The sequence below is a fragment of the Rhea americana genome, unplaced genomic scaffold, assembly GCF_003343005.1.
Source record: "Rhea americana isolate MKP2758 unplaced genomic scaffold, rheAme1 scaffold_15, whole genome shotgun sequence".
NCBI classification, from domain to species: domain Eukaryota; kingdom Metazoa; phylum Chordata; class Aves; order Rheiformes; family Rheidae; genus Rhea; species Rhea americana.
In genome coordinates this window covers 2120982-2135010 of record NW_028185594.1, presented here as the reverse complement: position 1 = coordinate 2135010, position 14029 = coordinate 2120982, and the positions used below count along the sequence as shown (strand labels likewise).

General features: G+C 40.8%; 1 protein-coding gene across 3 annotated transcripts in view; it reads left to right on the top strand.

The window, feature by feature from the left end:
• UNC80 (unc-80 subunit of NALCN channel complex) overlaps positions 1 to 14029 on the top strand; it is a 135137-nt gene that overhangs the window by 78945 nt on the left and 42163 nt on the right. For all 3 annotated transcript variants that reach the window (XM_085299332.1, XM_085299330.1, XM_085299331.1), the window contains exons 31-42: positions 16 to 154; positions 3585 to 3766; positions 4610 to 4741; positions 5308 to 5494; positions 6641 to 6772; positions 7288 to 7431; positions 9022 to 9122; positions 10044 to 10130; positions 10963 to 11146; positions 11846 to 11940; positions 12839 to 12928; positions 13568 to 13669. In XM_085299332.1, the coding sequence (XP_085155458.1) occupies positions 16 to 154; positions 3585 to 3766; positions 4610 to 4741; positions 5308 to 5494; positions 6641 to 6772; positions 7288 to 7431; positions 9022 to 9122; positions 10044 to 10130; positions 10963 to 11146; positions 11846 to 11940; positions 12839 to 12928; positions 13568 to 13669 (1575 nt within the window). The remainder of the gene's footprint in view (positions 1 to 15; positions 155 to 3584; positions 3767 to 4609; positions 4742 to 5307; positions 5495 to 6640; positions 6773 to 7287; positions 7432 to 9021; positions 9123 to 10043; positions 10131 to 10962; positions 11147 to 11845; positions 11941 to 12838; positions 12929 to 13567; positions 13670 to 14029) is intronic.

Here is a 14029-nt window from a genome sequence, read left to right as displayed (position 1 = left end):
CTTTGTTTTTTGCAGGTAATGAGCCTCTCCCCTGCACCTTTATCACTGCTAATCAAGGCAGCTCCTATCCTCACTGAAGAGATGTATGGGGACATCCAGCCSGCAGCATGGGAGCTCCTGCTCAGTGTGGATGAACACATGGCTGGAGCAGCAGGTAAGGAACGAAACCAGTTAGTGTGGCTACCCCTGCTGCTCAGCTCACAGCAGATCACAGAGCCTTGCAAGTCTGCTTTGCAATGGAGGAAGTCGTAATGACATCAAGGTTTTTAGGGAGGCTATTTAGTTTTGAAAGACCTGGGTGTGTGTTTGTGCTCTGTAGTAAGAGGTAGTCAGAAGGATCAGGAAAACAATCTGTCAAGCCCTGGTTGCAGTGGATAATCAGAGAATAAGCAAAATTGTTTTTTTTTTTTGTTTGTTTGACTGGCTCTGTAAGTAGAAGAAAAACAGCAATTTAGTATGTCCACAGAATTAACTGAAGTATTAGATTTTGCCGTCTGGAAATTGTTAGTACCAGCTGACAGTTGATTAAAAAAAAAAAAAAGAAAAAGAAAGGGGATGAGAGTGGAACTGTCACAGCTCTTCTGCTGTGCTGAAAGAAGAATTCTCGTGTTGCAGGGAGACAGCAGCATTGCTCAGTGAATGATCTTGGTATTTATCTTTATTTTACATTTTCGCTTGGTAGTAAATTGTGCAGATGATATTTGCTGATGACATGTAGCTGGAAGGCTTCTTTACAAGAGAAAAAGATCAGGATACCATATAACTGTGAATATATTACTTTGAAAAAGGAAATCTAGAAATGAGATTAGTTTTGTTATTACAAAGTGCAAGATTATGCCCTTTCAAAATAATATGTAGATTTTTCTGTTATGAGCCTGGATCTTCGCCATGGAACTGATACAGAAGCAGAAAAGTTCATAGTGTATCAGTTGGCCAGAGGATGTCTATGAGTTACCAAGCATAAGTCAGCTATGAAGACAACAAATGTAGTCAGAATGTGTTAGAAGAGGCATTTCAGTAGAGATAGAAAGTATTAATATTTGTTGTGCAACATGCTGTACAATTACCTGGAACACAGTGCAGCCATACACAATTATTACCCAAGAAAGGAACATTTGAGTGGGACAAGTACAATGAAAGACTCCTAGGACAGGGGGCAAAATGAAGAAACTGTACAATTAGGATATTTATTTAATTGATTCAGGTGGAGGCTGAGGGGACATGCTGTTGCACTTCATAAATGTAGCAGAGCAGGAAGCAATAGGTACCAGGCAAGGAGGAAGAAATATTTAAGCCATGGTGACATAAAGATAGTTACAAACTTTCTATGACTTCTTTCAGCTGGAAAACAGAAGATTTCTAACCACCAGAGAAGTAGTATCTGGAACAGCAAATGTACTCAGGTTTTGGAGTTTGTGAAAGGGATTGGATGTGACTCAGGAGGCCCCTTAGGGTCTTAGGGTCCTGTCTAAACATTCACAGCCAGTATATACTGATGCTAGGTGTTCAGARCCAAGGGCCAAGCCCCTAGAAGTCATGACCACGTCACATACACAAAACACAAATTATTTAAACAAAATATAAATTTAAGCAATTGAGTTTATTTTTTAGCCAGTCTCCTGAGATTTTTGAAATTCTGCCTTTCTGTACCTCTACACCCAAGCAAGCAGCTTAAGGACTGTGATCTTTTCCAGATTTATGCATCTCAGGAAGTCACCACAGGAGTTCTTAAAGTGGGGATTAAATTACAGGCATTTTTATCAAAAGCTGCGGACAGTACAAGCGTTTTAAGTGTTCCTCAGGTATCTCTTCCCTTTTCCTCACACTCCAGTCTAGGTTACCAGTCCTTTATTAGCAGYCCCTCATAGCAATGACTTCTCCCTAAGTCTGTTATTTTACTCTTACATCTCATCTTCTTCATCAGTTCTGCTTCCCTCGGCTTTTTGTCTGCTCCACCAGTGCACAGTGCACTACTACTTCAGCTCAGTTCTGTGCCCTCCCCTTCACCTTTGCCTTTCCGAGGCCAAAGATGCTGAAAGGGAGAGAGGTGCAAAATAAAGAGGGGAAACAAGCCACCTTGAACTCCACTCTTTTCTCCCCTTTAAGGCCCTTTTTGGAGGAGTAATTTTGGCTGTTCCTCTTCTCCTTTATCCAAAACTTACTGTAGCTCACAGAGAAGGGAAGAGAGCTTTGCCATTCTCCCTGAGGAACCCTAGCTGACTATRGGATAATCCTCCATTCACAAGAAGGGAAGAGGGAGGAAGATGTAAGAACTATTTAAAGGTCTGCATTTTAGTTGCAAGAATGATTTCAGCCCTGACCTAAGTTGCATTCGTCAAGGAGAAAGTTTGAGAGCTGGCAATGGTGAGTGCTAAAAAACCTGCTGTATTAGTGTACAACAGCACCATCTACTGATGCCTTCCAAAGCTGTATTTCTTTTTTGGGTAGTGAAGCCTCTCAGCATGATTTACACTTTTAAATCAGGCCTACTAAGATTTGACATAGTTTCACTGAAAACAACAAAGGATAGAAAATTCTCTAAGCTGGTAAAACAGGAGGGTCCTTRCAGATTTGGAGCGGGATTTTGTGGCAGAACTAGGAGCCTATGAAGTGGAAAGCTGAACCTAAGCACTGGAAGAGCAGCCTTCTTATTCTGCAGATGCTCACACTCCCCACGTCAGCACAACTTTCATGCCTGGCACCTTCTGAATAGGTGTTGAGACAAACAAGATGGCAAATGTCATCCTTCTACGAGGAGAAAACATCCACGTAATCTAGAGAAATTGTTTCCAGTGATGAGCTAGTTGTGTAAAGAAATCGTGCACTCTGACCGCCACCCAACTCCCACAGCACCGCTGTTCCCCCTGCTTTTGTTTCCTGTTCCTGCCCCACAGATACCCATCTAAATTAACTGGCCTCCATGGGTTTGGAGTTGGGCTATATCTGTTTATATTCGAATACGCTCAAACGAAACAGCTATGGGCCAACTCAACTTCTGTTGTGCTACTTTCCAATTTGATGTAGTCCTTTCTCTCCTAATTCACAGCAGTTCYGTTTTCTCTTGGAGGCAGACTGTGATCACTACGTGCTGTCCAGCTGGTTAAGAACCTTTCTTTTTGTTTTTATCCCATAAAAATAGACAAGGGAGTCCTCTATTAGGGCACTGCCTCCCACTGTAAGAGGAAGGCTGAGCTTCTCTTGAGGCAACCTGTATTAATCTTACGGAAATCATTTAGAAATGAATCCTTGAAAGCTGAACTGTATTAGTTTTGTTATTCCAAGAGATGCTCGTCAGTCATGACTGAGATTTTAATGAGAGGAGCAGATCTGTGCTTTATTTTAAAAGCAGGTTTGTCAGAACCTTTTACAAGCATCACATATAACGCTGAATGGTTCCCAAAGATGGAATCTCACTTGCTTGGTTTCAAGCAGCAGTGCAGTTTTTACCAGGTCTGGTAAAGTGCTGATCTCATTTTTGAGTCAACGTTTCTTTTTGGTGTGGGGGTTTGTACAGCTGCAACTTCTATCTGCCAAATAAACATATTAATGAGGAAAGCAGATGATCAAATGTTCTCTCCCTGCAGCTGCCATGTTCCTGCTGTGTGCTGTGAAAGTACCAGAGGCTGTTTCTGACATGCTGATGTCCGAATTTCATCATGCAGAGACAGTGCAAAGACTGAATGCCATTCTCAAATTTCACACGCTCTGGAGGTTTAGGTATCAAGTTTGGCCACGGATGGAAGAGGGGGCACAGCAGATCTTTAAGGTAGGTGAGACACATGAAGCACACTGTTGCCATTTGTAGCTTGCCTTGTGGAACGGATGTGTTGTGGCTTGCTGCCATGAAATTGTCTCAAAATCAGATTAGGAAAAAAATGGTCTCATAAGCCCCACTACAGGGGAGGTGATGCGTAAAATGGAGAGTCCAGTGGGGGGGCACAGGTCAAGAAAAACACTGAAGAAGRAAAGAAACCTGCATCCTACTTGGTCACTTGGTCTTACAATGTGGTGAGATACAGAGTTGAGATAATTTTGCAGAGCTAATTAATGTCTTGGGTACTTTTGGTCATGTTTTGTTAGCAGTGCAGTCGTTAGTATTGGTTTGCTGTAACAAAATGTCTTCCACAAATTGAAGAGCCATTGCTTGACAAGTTGATACTTTTCAGTCTGTTCCAGCATTGATAGAATTCATTTCATAGAGACAGCTTACATTTTCTTTGATAAGAGCAGTGTTACAGATGAATGATTTGTTTGCAAATGACTCGATAGGGTTTCTATAAATCCCAGAGCACACAGCATTCTTTAACCTCATGCTGAATTGGGTCATGGACATGTCTGTTAGACGATCTGCTTTTAAATTGAAAAACCACCATTTAGATGGACAAAACAACTTCCTCTTTTCCCCCTAAATACTCTGTAGTTTTTTTAAAAAAAAAAAAAAAAAAAAAAAGTGGCTTGCCACTGAACCATGTGCTGGGTGCAATTCCATGTTTGTCTGTGAAAGCACTAGCAGAAGGAACAGAAGACTCCGTTTCACATTTAAAATTTAAATCTGTCCCCAAAATTATTTTTCTCCCTCCTCATTTTAATCCCCTGTGTTTTTGTTTAGATCCCTCCTCCAAGCATAAACTTCACTCTGCCTTCGCCTGTTCTGGGGATGCCATCTGTGCCAATGTTTGATCCCCCCTGGGTCCCTCAGTGCAGTGGGAGCGTGCAAGATCCTATCAATGAAGACCAGTCAGTAAGTAAAGACATTATAAGAGTGAATGCCCTTATTTCCCAATAAGGACATGGGGGAAGCTTGAGCCAAAAGATGCTGTCTAATCTCTGATTTTTTTAATATATTATTTATTTATTTATTTATTGCCTCCATCAGCTGGGGAGGATTTAGTCAGTACATTGTCAGTGCAGGGAACCCAGAATTTTCTATATGGCCATTAGGCTTTTCTGAGTGTTCAACAAGAGATTGTACTACATAACACAGCCCTGTGAAAGACAGTAACTCAGTTCTTAGTAGCACACAACTGTTATTTCTCCGAAGGAYTAGTTCACTGAACTTAGTGTCTGACAGACACAGCGTTCTCTGTGCTAGTTCATTTGATATCTGCTCAGAGAAGTCTATACCAAGGCTTATTGTAGGTAATAACTCTAAGAGGACTCTCTGATGAATCTCTGTTCAGCTAGGACATGTCTGATTTGTATTCAGAAACTCAGTTGCTGAATGTCACTGAAGACTCTAGTGTGAAACCCAGGATGTGCGAGTCTTAACTGCTTCAGGCTGTGTTTCTTCTCTTTCCTTCTTGACAGAAATCATTTTCAGCCAGAGCAGTGTCACGTTCTCATCAGCGAGCAGAGCACATCCTGAARAATCTGCAACAGGAAGAAGAAAAGAAACGCCTGGGTCGGGAGGCCAGTCTCATCACTGCCATCCCCATCACTCAGGAGGCCTGCTATGAACCAACCTGCACGCCAAGCTCAGAGCAGGAAGAAGAAGGTGTGCTGCAGAGCCAGGAACTCCCTTCCAGGAAAACTGAGAACACTTGCCCCCAATACAGAGCCTAGCTTAGGGGTCTGATGTCCAAGAACTGCAATTGTTCAGGCTAGGGAAGTCCCTGCTTTGGTGTGCTCAACGCTTCAGATCCTGCAAARGCAGTAGCACTGGATCAGTTTTGTAGCACTGTAAAGGTGGCAAGCAGGCACATCCATTTGTTGAAGAATCCAGATGAATAAGAACAAGTGTAATTAAAAATTAGKGCAAGAAAAGCACAAAAACTTGGAAATGCTTAGTGCTCACTGTGTGTCCTGAGTTTCCCAGCCCTGACTTCGRTGAAAAGTGCCATCTCTTTGTGCCTCAAAGCTCCAAGCATCTTGCAGGATCAGATTTTAATATGATGAGAATAGAGGGCACTAAGAGTGTATCTTTCCYAGATTTAACCTTGTAATAGGTAAAGGGAAGGCTCCTTCCACAGCTGCTGCAGCAGGCAATTCATCCTGTCCTAAGGTTGGTGGGAGGAATCACCCTTTGGAAGTATGTGTCTTAAGATGCACAGCTTAGGATACRGTAAATTGCCCTAAATGCCTAAAGTTTCCTCTCTTTATGGTGACTAAGGAAGCATAGATGACCAGCTTAATCTCAGTACTGAACTTTCAGATGACCAAAATTACATGAGATGAGTTGCACCCTGCAAGTTTAGTCTTTGGGTGAGAATTTTCATTGGATCAGACTAAGAGATTGAAATACTTCATTAAGTATTCCAAGGTATATGACATTAARTAAGTTCAGCGGTGTTCAAATCTGGGCTTATGTTGGGAAATTGGTGATCAAAATAGCAGTTGAGTGGTACTTAGGAAAAAGTAAGCACCAGCAATGGTGTTGGGTAATAGGAGGTATGTAAAGAAAAGCCTGGAGCCACTCAGTTAAAACATGACTCACCAAAACCTTGGACACTCTGGAAACAATGCTCTGGCAGTTCCCAGAGCATGAGGAARTTACCTACCTGATCTTTACAGATCTGAAATTGTGCCTTTTGAGTGTTGCCTGATTCCAATGTTCCACTTTGACTRTAAGTGCCCTCCTCTAGAAAGCTCTCTAGAGTCTGTCAGTAGGATCTGGATTGACATTTCCCACTCTCTTTGTCAGTAGAAGAAGTTGCCAACCTGGCCTCCCGCCGTCTCTCTGTGAGTCCTTCCTGCACCTCCAGTACATCTCATAGGAACTATTCTTTCCGCCGTGGYTCTGTCTGGTCAGTGCGGTCAGCAGTAAGTGCAGAAGGTGAGTTGAGTTCACTTTGGAATATCGTAGAATTTCATTCCATGGAAACCTTCCTGTTGATCCGTGAAGTTGATGGCCTTTGCTTTTTGCCAAACGTGTTCATAAGCTTGAGCTACTTCAAAGTAAATTACCTCCCTGCATTATTTTGTTCATTCCTGCTGTCATGATGTCTCCCCTTATATCTCTTTTTTTCATTAACCCTGAGTAGTGTAATGGAGAGCACTGTGGCTGAAATACAGTAAAAATTTAATGAGAAAGGAAATGAATTGTCCAGGAAAAAAGTATAAATTGAAAAAAAAAATATATTTACAATGAAAATTCTCGATCAAGAGCTGGAAGCTCAGTTTCTTCTTGAAGATACGAGTAAACCTGCCATGCTTACATAGTCATCAGATAGATACTCATTCTGTTCTGTTTGTACAGCACATAACTAACATAAACGTTTATTTAACCTATCTGGGTAATACTGCAGCTCATTCACTAACACAAACCATCTTCTTTTCTTACTGGTCCAGATGAAGAACACACTACAGAGCATACTCCAAACCATCACGTGCCACAACCACCTCAAGCTGTATTTCCAGCATGCATCTGTGCAGCGGTGCTCCCCATTGTCCATCTGATGGAAGATGGAGAAGTTCGGGAGGATGGAGTAGCWGGTACTGACCTAAATGAAGTTTCAAGTGATTCTTGCTCAGGGATGACAGAATGTCCCATTTATTTTGAACAATGGCTTAAGTTTGTTAGTGTCATAAYGTAAATGGAAAAGAGGTGTGACACAACTCAACTACTTGCTCATAGTTCCTGTTGCTTGTTACAATGTTGCCATTTTTCAGGCAGTAGTATGTGTTATATATTTTTATAAGCATATGTTTTTGTTAAAATGTTCATGAATAATATATTAAATCCCCATAAACTATTTGAAAGTATATCTGCAATAGAATTGTGACCTTATAGGATATTTTTCCTTTTTTCCCATAATTTGTGTTTGGTTTTGAGAGTTTTTTGTTATCTTTTGGGGCCCTTTTTGGGGCGCACAATATTGAGAAGCTGGAAAGGGTCTATTAGGTGGATACCGGAATGGTAAGAGGTTTAGAACAGGTGTTCTTTGAGGGGTGATTGTAGAAGCTTGACTTGTTCGGTGTGGTGAAGAGGAAGCTAARATACAGAGGAAGTCTACAATTACTGGAAGAACAGTTACAAAGACTGTGGAGCCAAACTCTCCTTCATAGTGGCAGATAGTCTTMCATGAAAAAACAAACAAACAAACAAACAACAAAAAAMCAGCCACAGCTTGCAATTTGGGAGGTTCAGGTTGGAAAATTAAAAAAAAAACTGCTTCACTAGGAACATAGTGCAGCCCTAGAACAAGTCATCCAGGGAGCTGATAGAATCTCCATCTAAAGCAGTAAAGACTTGATCAGACAAAGCCATGGCTGACCTGAACTTGTGTTGGTGTTCCAAGCAGGAGGTTAGACTAGAGACCTTTGGAGGACTRTTCCCACCAACATTTCTTTAGTCCAAATGGAAAGTTAACTACATACAGCTCAAACATTTTGTTTATGGTCTGTGATGTTCTTGTAAACTAATAATAGGTTCTTCTGTATTTGTTTCTCTTAAATGTTTATAGATGGTGGATTGTTGCTCTTCTTTCCTATCTTATCATTCATGTTGGCTGATTGAACACTAATCAACTGTTACATTTGTCATTCAATTTTTATGTGGATGTAGTTAGCCACCTAAATAATGTATGTTTCATACTTTGATCAAGAACTGAGTACTAAAAATAAAATTTGGGGGAATTGATCAACCTTTCACAATCCCCTGATGATTATTTGAATACTATYCAAAAATACCAAATAAAATCACTTGATAAATCATAGTGACTTTGAGCTCCTATGCACCAAAAACTCCCAGGCGCATGTGAATTTGTTTTTTTATAGACTGATTTGCCTAATTTGGAGTTGTTAATCTGAACAGTTATTTCCTTATTATTCCCCTGACTATACTGGTAAAGTGCTGCTTCTTACATCACCAGCAGTTAGAGAAGGTTCAAATATTAGACCTGTCATTATTCACTGAGATCGCTGCCCTGGTGACCAGGAATCCTGTTGCCTCAAAATGGCACCTGTGTGCTTAGTACAAAAATGATAATTGTAATAGAAGGTTAGGAATGTTTGCATCTAAGTGTACCTCTTCAAGGCTTTTCCAAAGTGGAGGGTTCTGACTTTCTTTTATTTCTTTTACAGTAAGTGCTGTTGCTCAGCAGGTCCTGTGGAACTGCTTAATAGAAGACCCCTCTACAGTTCTGCGCCATTTTCTTGAAAAGCTCACAATAAGCAACCGACAGGTAAACTTTTTGTCTCCATGGTGGTGTATGTGTTACATAGAGCACAGGAGCACAGATGCAAGAAAGCAGAATCACTCTCTGGGTAGTGACTGAAGAATGTTTGCTATTACAATGTGGCTCAAGGTCTTTTAGGTCAATGTCATCAGTTGGCTTCCATCTGTGTACCACTGATGTGAATGGGACATAGCTGATTTCCCTCCTCTGAGGATGTGACCCTACTTAAAGCCAAATCCTGAATAACTGCTTAGTGAGCATAGCCCTCTTTATCTGCTGCAAGCAATACTAGCTTCACCCATACCACTCTGGTCAGTTTTCTCTGAAAGGTGAGAGTGGGCTTGTCTTTCTCTGGCTTACTAGGCTTCTTCCTTGTGCCATGGCTAAAGTCTATGGAAGAAAGGACTGACAGTTCTGACTGGATGAAAGGCCCCTCTTGCACACATGCTTCCCTTAAAGAATTCGCTAGTCTATGTGAAAGAAAGCAGCACCTAAAAGAAGAGTTAGATTCTGCCCCTGTATCTACCCAGCAGCAACAAACATTGAGTTGAACTGAGCTAGATGCCACAGTGTGTCTGCAAGATCATCCAGGTAGCCCTTTGTTGTGATAAGAAAGATATATAGTATTGTTGCAGGGAGAAGTGTGTGGCATCAGGACATTACAATCAAGACAAATTACAGTAGGAAGTTTTGGCCTCTCTCAGGTCTCAAAAAGAAAGATATGGACCTGAGGGGCTGTACCCTGGGCCTTATGTTGGGAATCACGGTGACAGTCATAAGCATATAGTTCCACTTTATACACTGAGAGAGAGAGCAGAACAAAGGAATATGGAAAAGAAGGGAAAAAACAAAACAAGGAAGGACAGATGGGAGAAAGCCTTTCTCCATTTTGTGATGGAAAAAAAAATAAATTTGCTCTTCTCTCAGGATGAGCTGATGTATATGTTGAGGAAGCTTTTGYTGAACATTGGAGACTTCCCTGCCCAAACGTCCCATATCCTCTTTAACTATTTGGTGAGTAATTCATGTATTTACTGTGTAGCCCATAATCTCAGCTTGACCTGTGTATGTGTGTTCCAATGAGTGGATGTCACAATCTGCAAGGAAATGAATGCTCTATAACTTTTTCTTTATCGTTTGTATCTGTTGCTGGTTGTTGATGCAAATCACCAGGCTTACACCTGTCTTTCATTCCTTGTATTTAGGGAGAGAGAGGAATCTTTAACTTTTTCTATTAAGCCCCTAAGCTCTGTTAAGGGTTTCTGAATTTAACCATGAGCCATGAGTTGTAGACTCATGGATTCCAACACCTGAAACCTTTAATTATTATACTTAAATTTGATTCCTAAAGTACTTTACTTTCGGACAGCCCCATTGGAGCAAATCTAGTAGCTTCTTCAATAACTGTGGAAGAGGTAGTTGCTACAGTTCTTTCAGAGTCTGGACATAGAAAAATAGACAAGGACTTCAGGAGTCCTCCCTCCTTTGTGAATTGTCTTATATAGCAGCACATCAAAGCAGAAAGGATGGGAAGTCTCCCACTGTTCAGTTCTCCCTTTTCCTCACTTGCATCTCYCTTTTCTTCACCCACAATGGCTTTTTAGGCTGGGTTACAGTAGTCATTTTGCCCAAACCTTCCCCCACTGCCTCACTCTCCTCCCCAGAAGAAGGAAAAACAGTAGGTTTATAGGTAGCAGTACTCCAGCAGGTGTGAATTTTCGGAACTTAAGTTTCAYGAGTTGATCCTTCTGTCAGTGAAGAAAGATATTCTTGTCCTTAGTTTATACAATGCCCTGCATAATTAGAGTATGCATAACCTGATATTCCTCTAATTTATTACCTGCAGGTGGGATTGATCATGTATTTTGTACGAACTCCATGTGAATGGGGCATGGATGCCATTTCTGCCACACTAACTTTCCTTTGGGAGGTGGTGGGTTACGTAGAAGGCCTTTTCTTCAAGGATCTCAAACAGACTATGAAGAAGGAACAGTGTGAAGTGAAACTGCTGGTGACTGCCTCAATGCCAGGTATAAGAACTGCATCTTTTGAGCTTTTTCACTTCTAAATTCACTTACTTGTTTACAGCCACTTTGCTACCACACAGTAGSTCCATCAGAACTAGATCAGAAAAGGCCCTACTTCAAAAAGCTGCATGTTCTAAGTCAGTTGTCCTTGAATTGAGGCTTCAGTCAGTAAATTCCAACTCTAATTCCTGGAGAGTCAGAAAGCTGTTTTAAGAGCTCTGAACGAAGTAAACAAAAAGTGAATTAGAACAATCTTGTCCAACACAGAGCTTTGTGCCAGTTGGCCTGTGAAAGGCTGGTAGAATGGATCACTGTAAAACTGTACCATTCAGAGCCAGTTTGATTCAATGCAGCCTCTTATTTAAGTCTTGAGAGAGACCAGGAGGTCCATGTTGTGAGCCTGGGGCCTTATGAGCCAGGCAAGAGATTTTCAACTGAAAAACAGGCCTGACCTTTTAGGCTTGTTCCTTTCTTGGAGTGACTGTTGCTACTAAAGCTAGGTCAGTCCTTTAGGAACAGGTCAATTTCTTATCAAATATGATAGATTAGATAGATTCCAGGCAGGACTAGCATTATCTGCTAGTCCTGCTTAGGAATTAATTTTAACTATTACTTATCCACCATGGGCGATATTTTGAAATTGAGTTACTAAAAGAAGCCAGGGAGAATGCAATTGCTCTTTTTTTTTTTTTTTTCCTTTAGGCACAAAGACCCTTGTTGTGCATGGACAAAACGAGTGTGACATACCAACTCAGTTACCAGTCCATGAGGACACACAATTTGAAGCTCTTCTGAAGGTAGGAGTAAGTTTTTTGAACTGGACAAACTACTTAACAGTAGATTTAGCTAACCATACCTGCATGCCAGCAATACATTCTGCCTGATATTCATGTTTCTGTGTGGAGGAGAGAAGTTGTGCTCTGACAAGCATTTTTGGTTTCCTGTGAGGAGAGGCTGGTTGTGAGAAACTTGTTTTTGCTTAACAGGATCTTGTTTTAGAGGGTAGTAGAAATGCCCTGACCTCCTAGTCAGCCAAAATCCCATAAATGCAACTATATTTGCAGAAACTGCAACATGTTGGGTATTTGCTGCACGTTATTCTTTGGATAAATATGTAACTAACTGAAGTGTTTGGTTTAATCAACTATAAGACTAAACAGAATGATCATGATCAAAAGGAGAAGTGATGGTTCAGTAGCCATGATGGTATCTTGGGAGATATGAGGTCAATCCTCTTTTCAAAAGATTTCCTGATGACATTAACTGAACCACACAGGGAACAGGCTTGTAAAAGCCTCCAGTTTGTCAGTGCTTTGAAGGATTTGAACATTAGTGCCTCTGTACATCTCCTATCTCTAAAACTTGGTAAGTACATAGTATGGAAATGGAATCTACAATATCCATATGGATCATTTAGCTAAACAAATACACCTAATGTGAAGAGAGACATAGAAATAAGTAACATCGGTTATCAGGATTGTGATACTAGCATATTTTGATTGCTACAAACATATTCCTGTATTTTTTGATTAAAAAAGGAAATTAAGAATTAATGCCTGAAGAGTATATCAGCCTGAGACATTCAAGTTTGGACCTTTATACATTAACTAGATAGTAATTTTTTGGATGTTATAGTCTTTGTACAAGACAACTAATAAGTAACAAGGTGTTGTTTTTTCTTTTCTTTATCTTCAGGAGTGTTTGGAGTTTTTTAACATACCTGATACCCAGTCTTCTCATTACTTTTTAATGGATAAGCGATGGAATCTTATTCATTACAACAAGGTGAGGCAAAGATGTCAGGTACAGATGACTTTGCTCTTTTTATCTCATCCTTTTTTAAACATCAGGGTTATCTGAACAAAAACAGGCAGCCCATAAATTGCCAGAATTATGTCCTGTAGGCACCACATCTCTCGTGTTTAGTTGCATGTAGTGAAAGACTGGAGTTTGTTAGAAGAGGGAAGAGACAGAAGTAGAGGCCTTCCTATTAAGTTGTTAATATCTAACTTCCTTAGAAAAAAGGGAGAGTAAATTTCTCTTATGTTTATGGTCTTCTATGATGCTTGACACTGTCTGGGAGCTCCTACTGAAAAGCTTCAGAAAGTTCAAACAATGTCTTCTCAGGTTTTTCTTTTGAGAGGCTGCACGTTATTATCTTTGGTTCAATATCTGAGCAGTGTCAAGACTGGAACTGGATTGTATCTGGACAGCCCAGATGCAAGCAGAATGATTTGGGATTTTGTACCCCTGCCCGTGGTTTAGCGTGCTTTCTAAGAGGGATRAGGAGAGGGGATAGCATTTTTATTTTACCAGTGCCAGCTTCCTGGTCTCCACTAAAGGGCCTTTTATTCAGTCCTGATGAATGATACTGTTGCAATTGCATTTGTTTAAGATACACCTTACTGTTTCCTCTCCTGGCAGACCTACGTCCGTGATATTTATCCTTTCCGAAGGTCAGTTTCTCCGCAGCTCAACCTGGTGCAGATGCATCCAGAAAAGGGTCAAGAGCTCATTCAGAAGCAGGTACCTTACTGTCACCAAATATCTCTGCCCAGAAACAAACCCTGTAAATAAACYTTCCTTTCCTCTTTAAAGGTTTACGCTGCAGATATTGAGCTTTGCTAGAAAAGCAGAAATTGGCACAAAATCTGCCTCGGTGCCATTGGGCAGGTTTTATGGTGTTTTGAGAAGAGTCAAAGAACACAATGTAAATTCCCTCCCTGTCTCTCTAGYCATTTTTTTCTTAGGCAGATCATTTTGCTTTCTCTTATCCTTAGCCCAAACAGTCAATTGCCTCAGCTTCCAAGGATGCTTATTCCTTTCTCAGCACTACCTCTGTCTCTTTAYGAACCTTTTTGAGGCCTTTTCTTTGGAAGTCTGTCT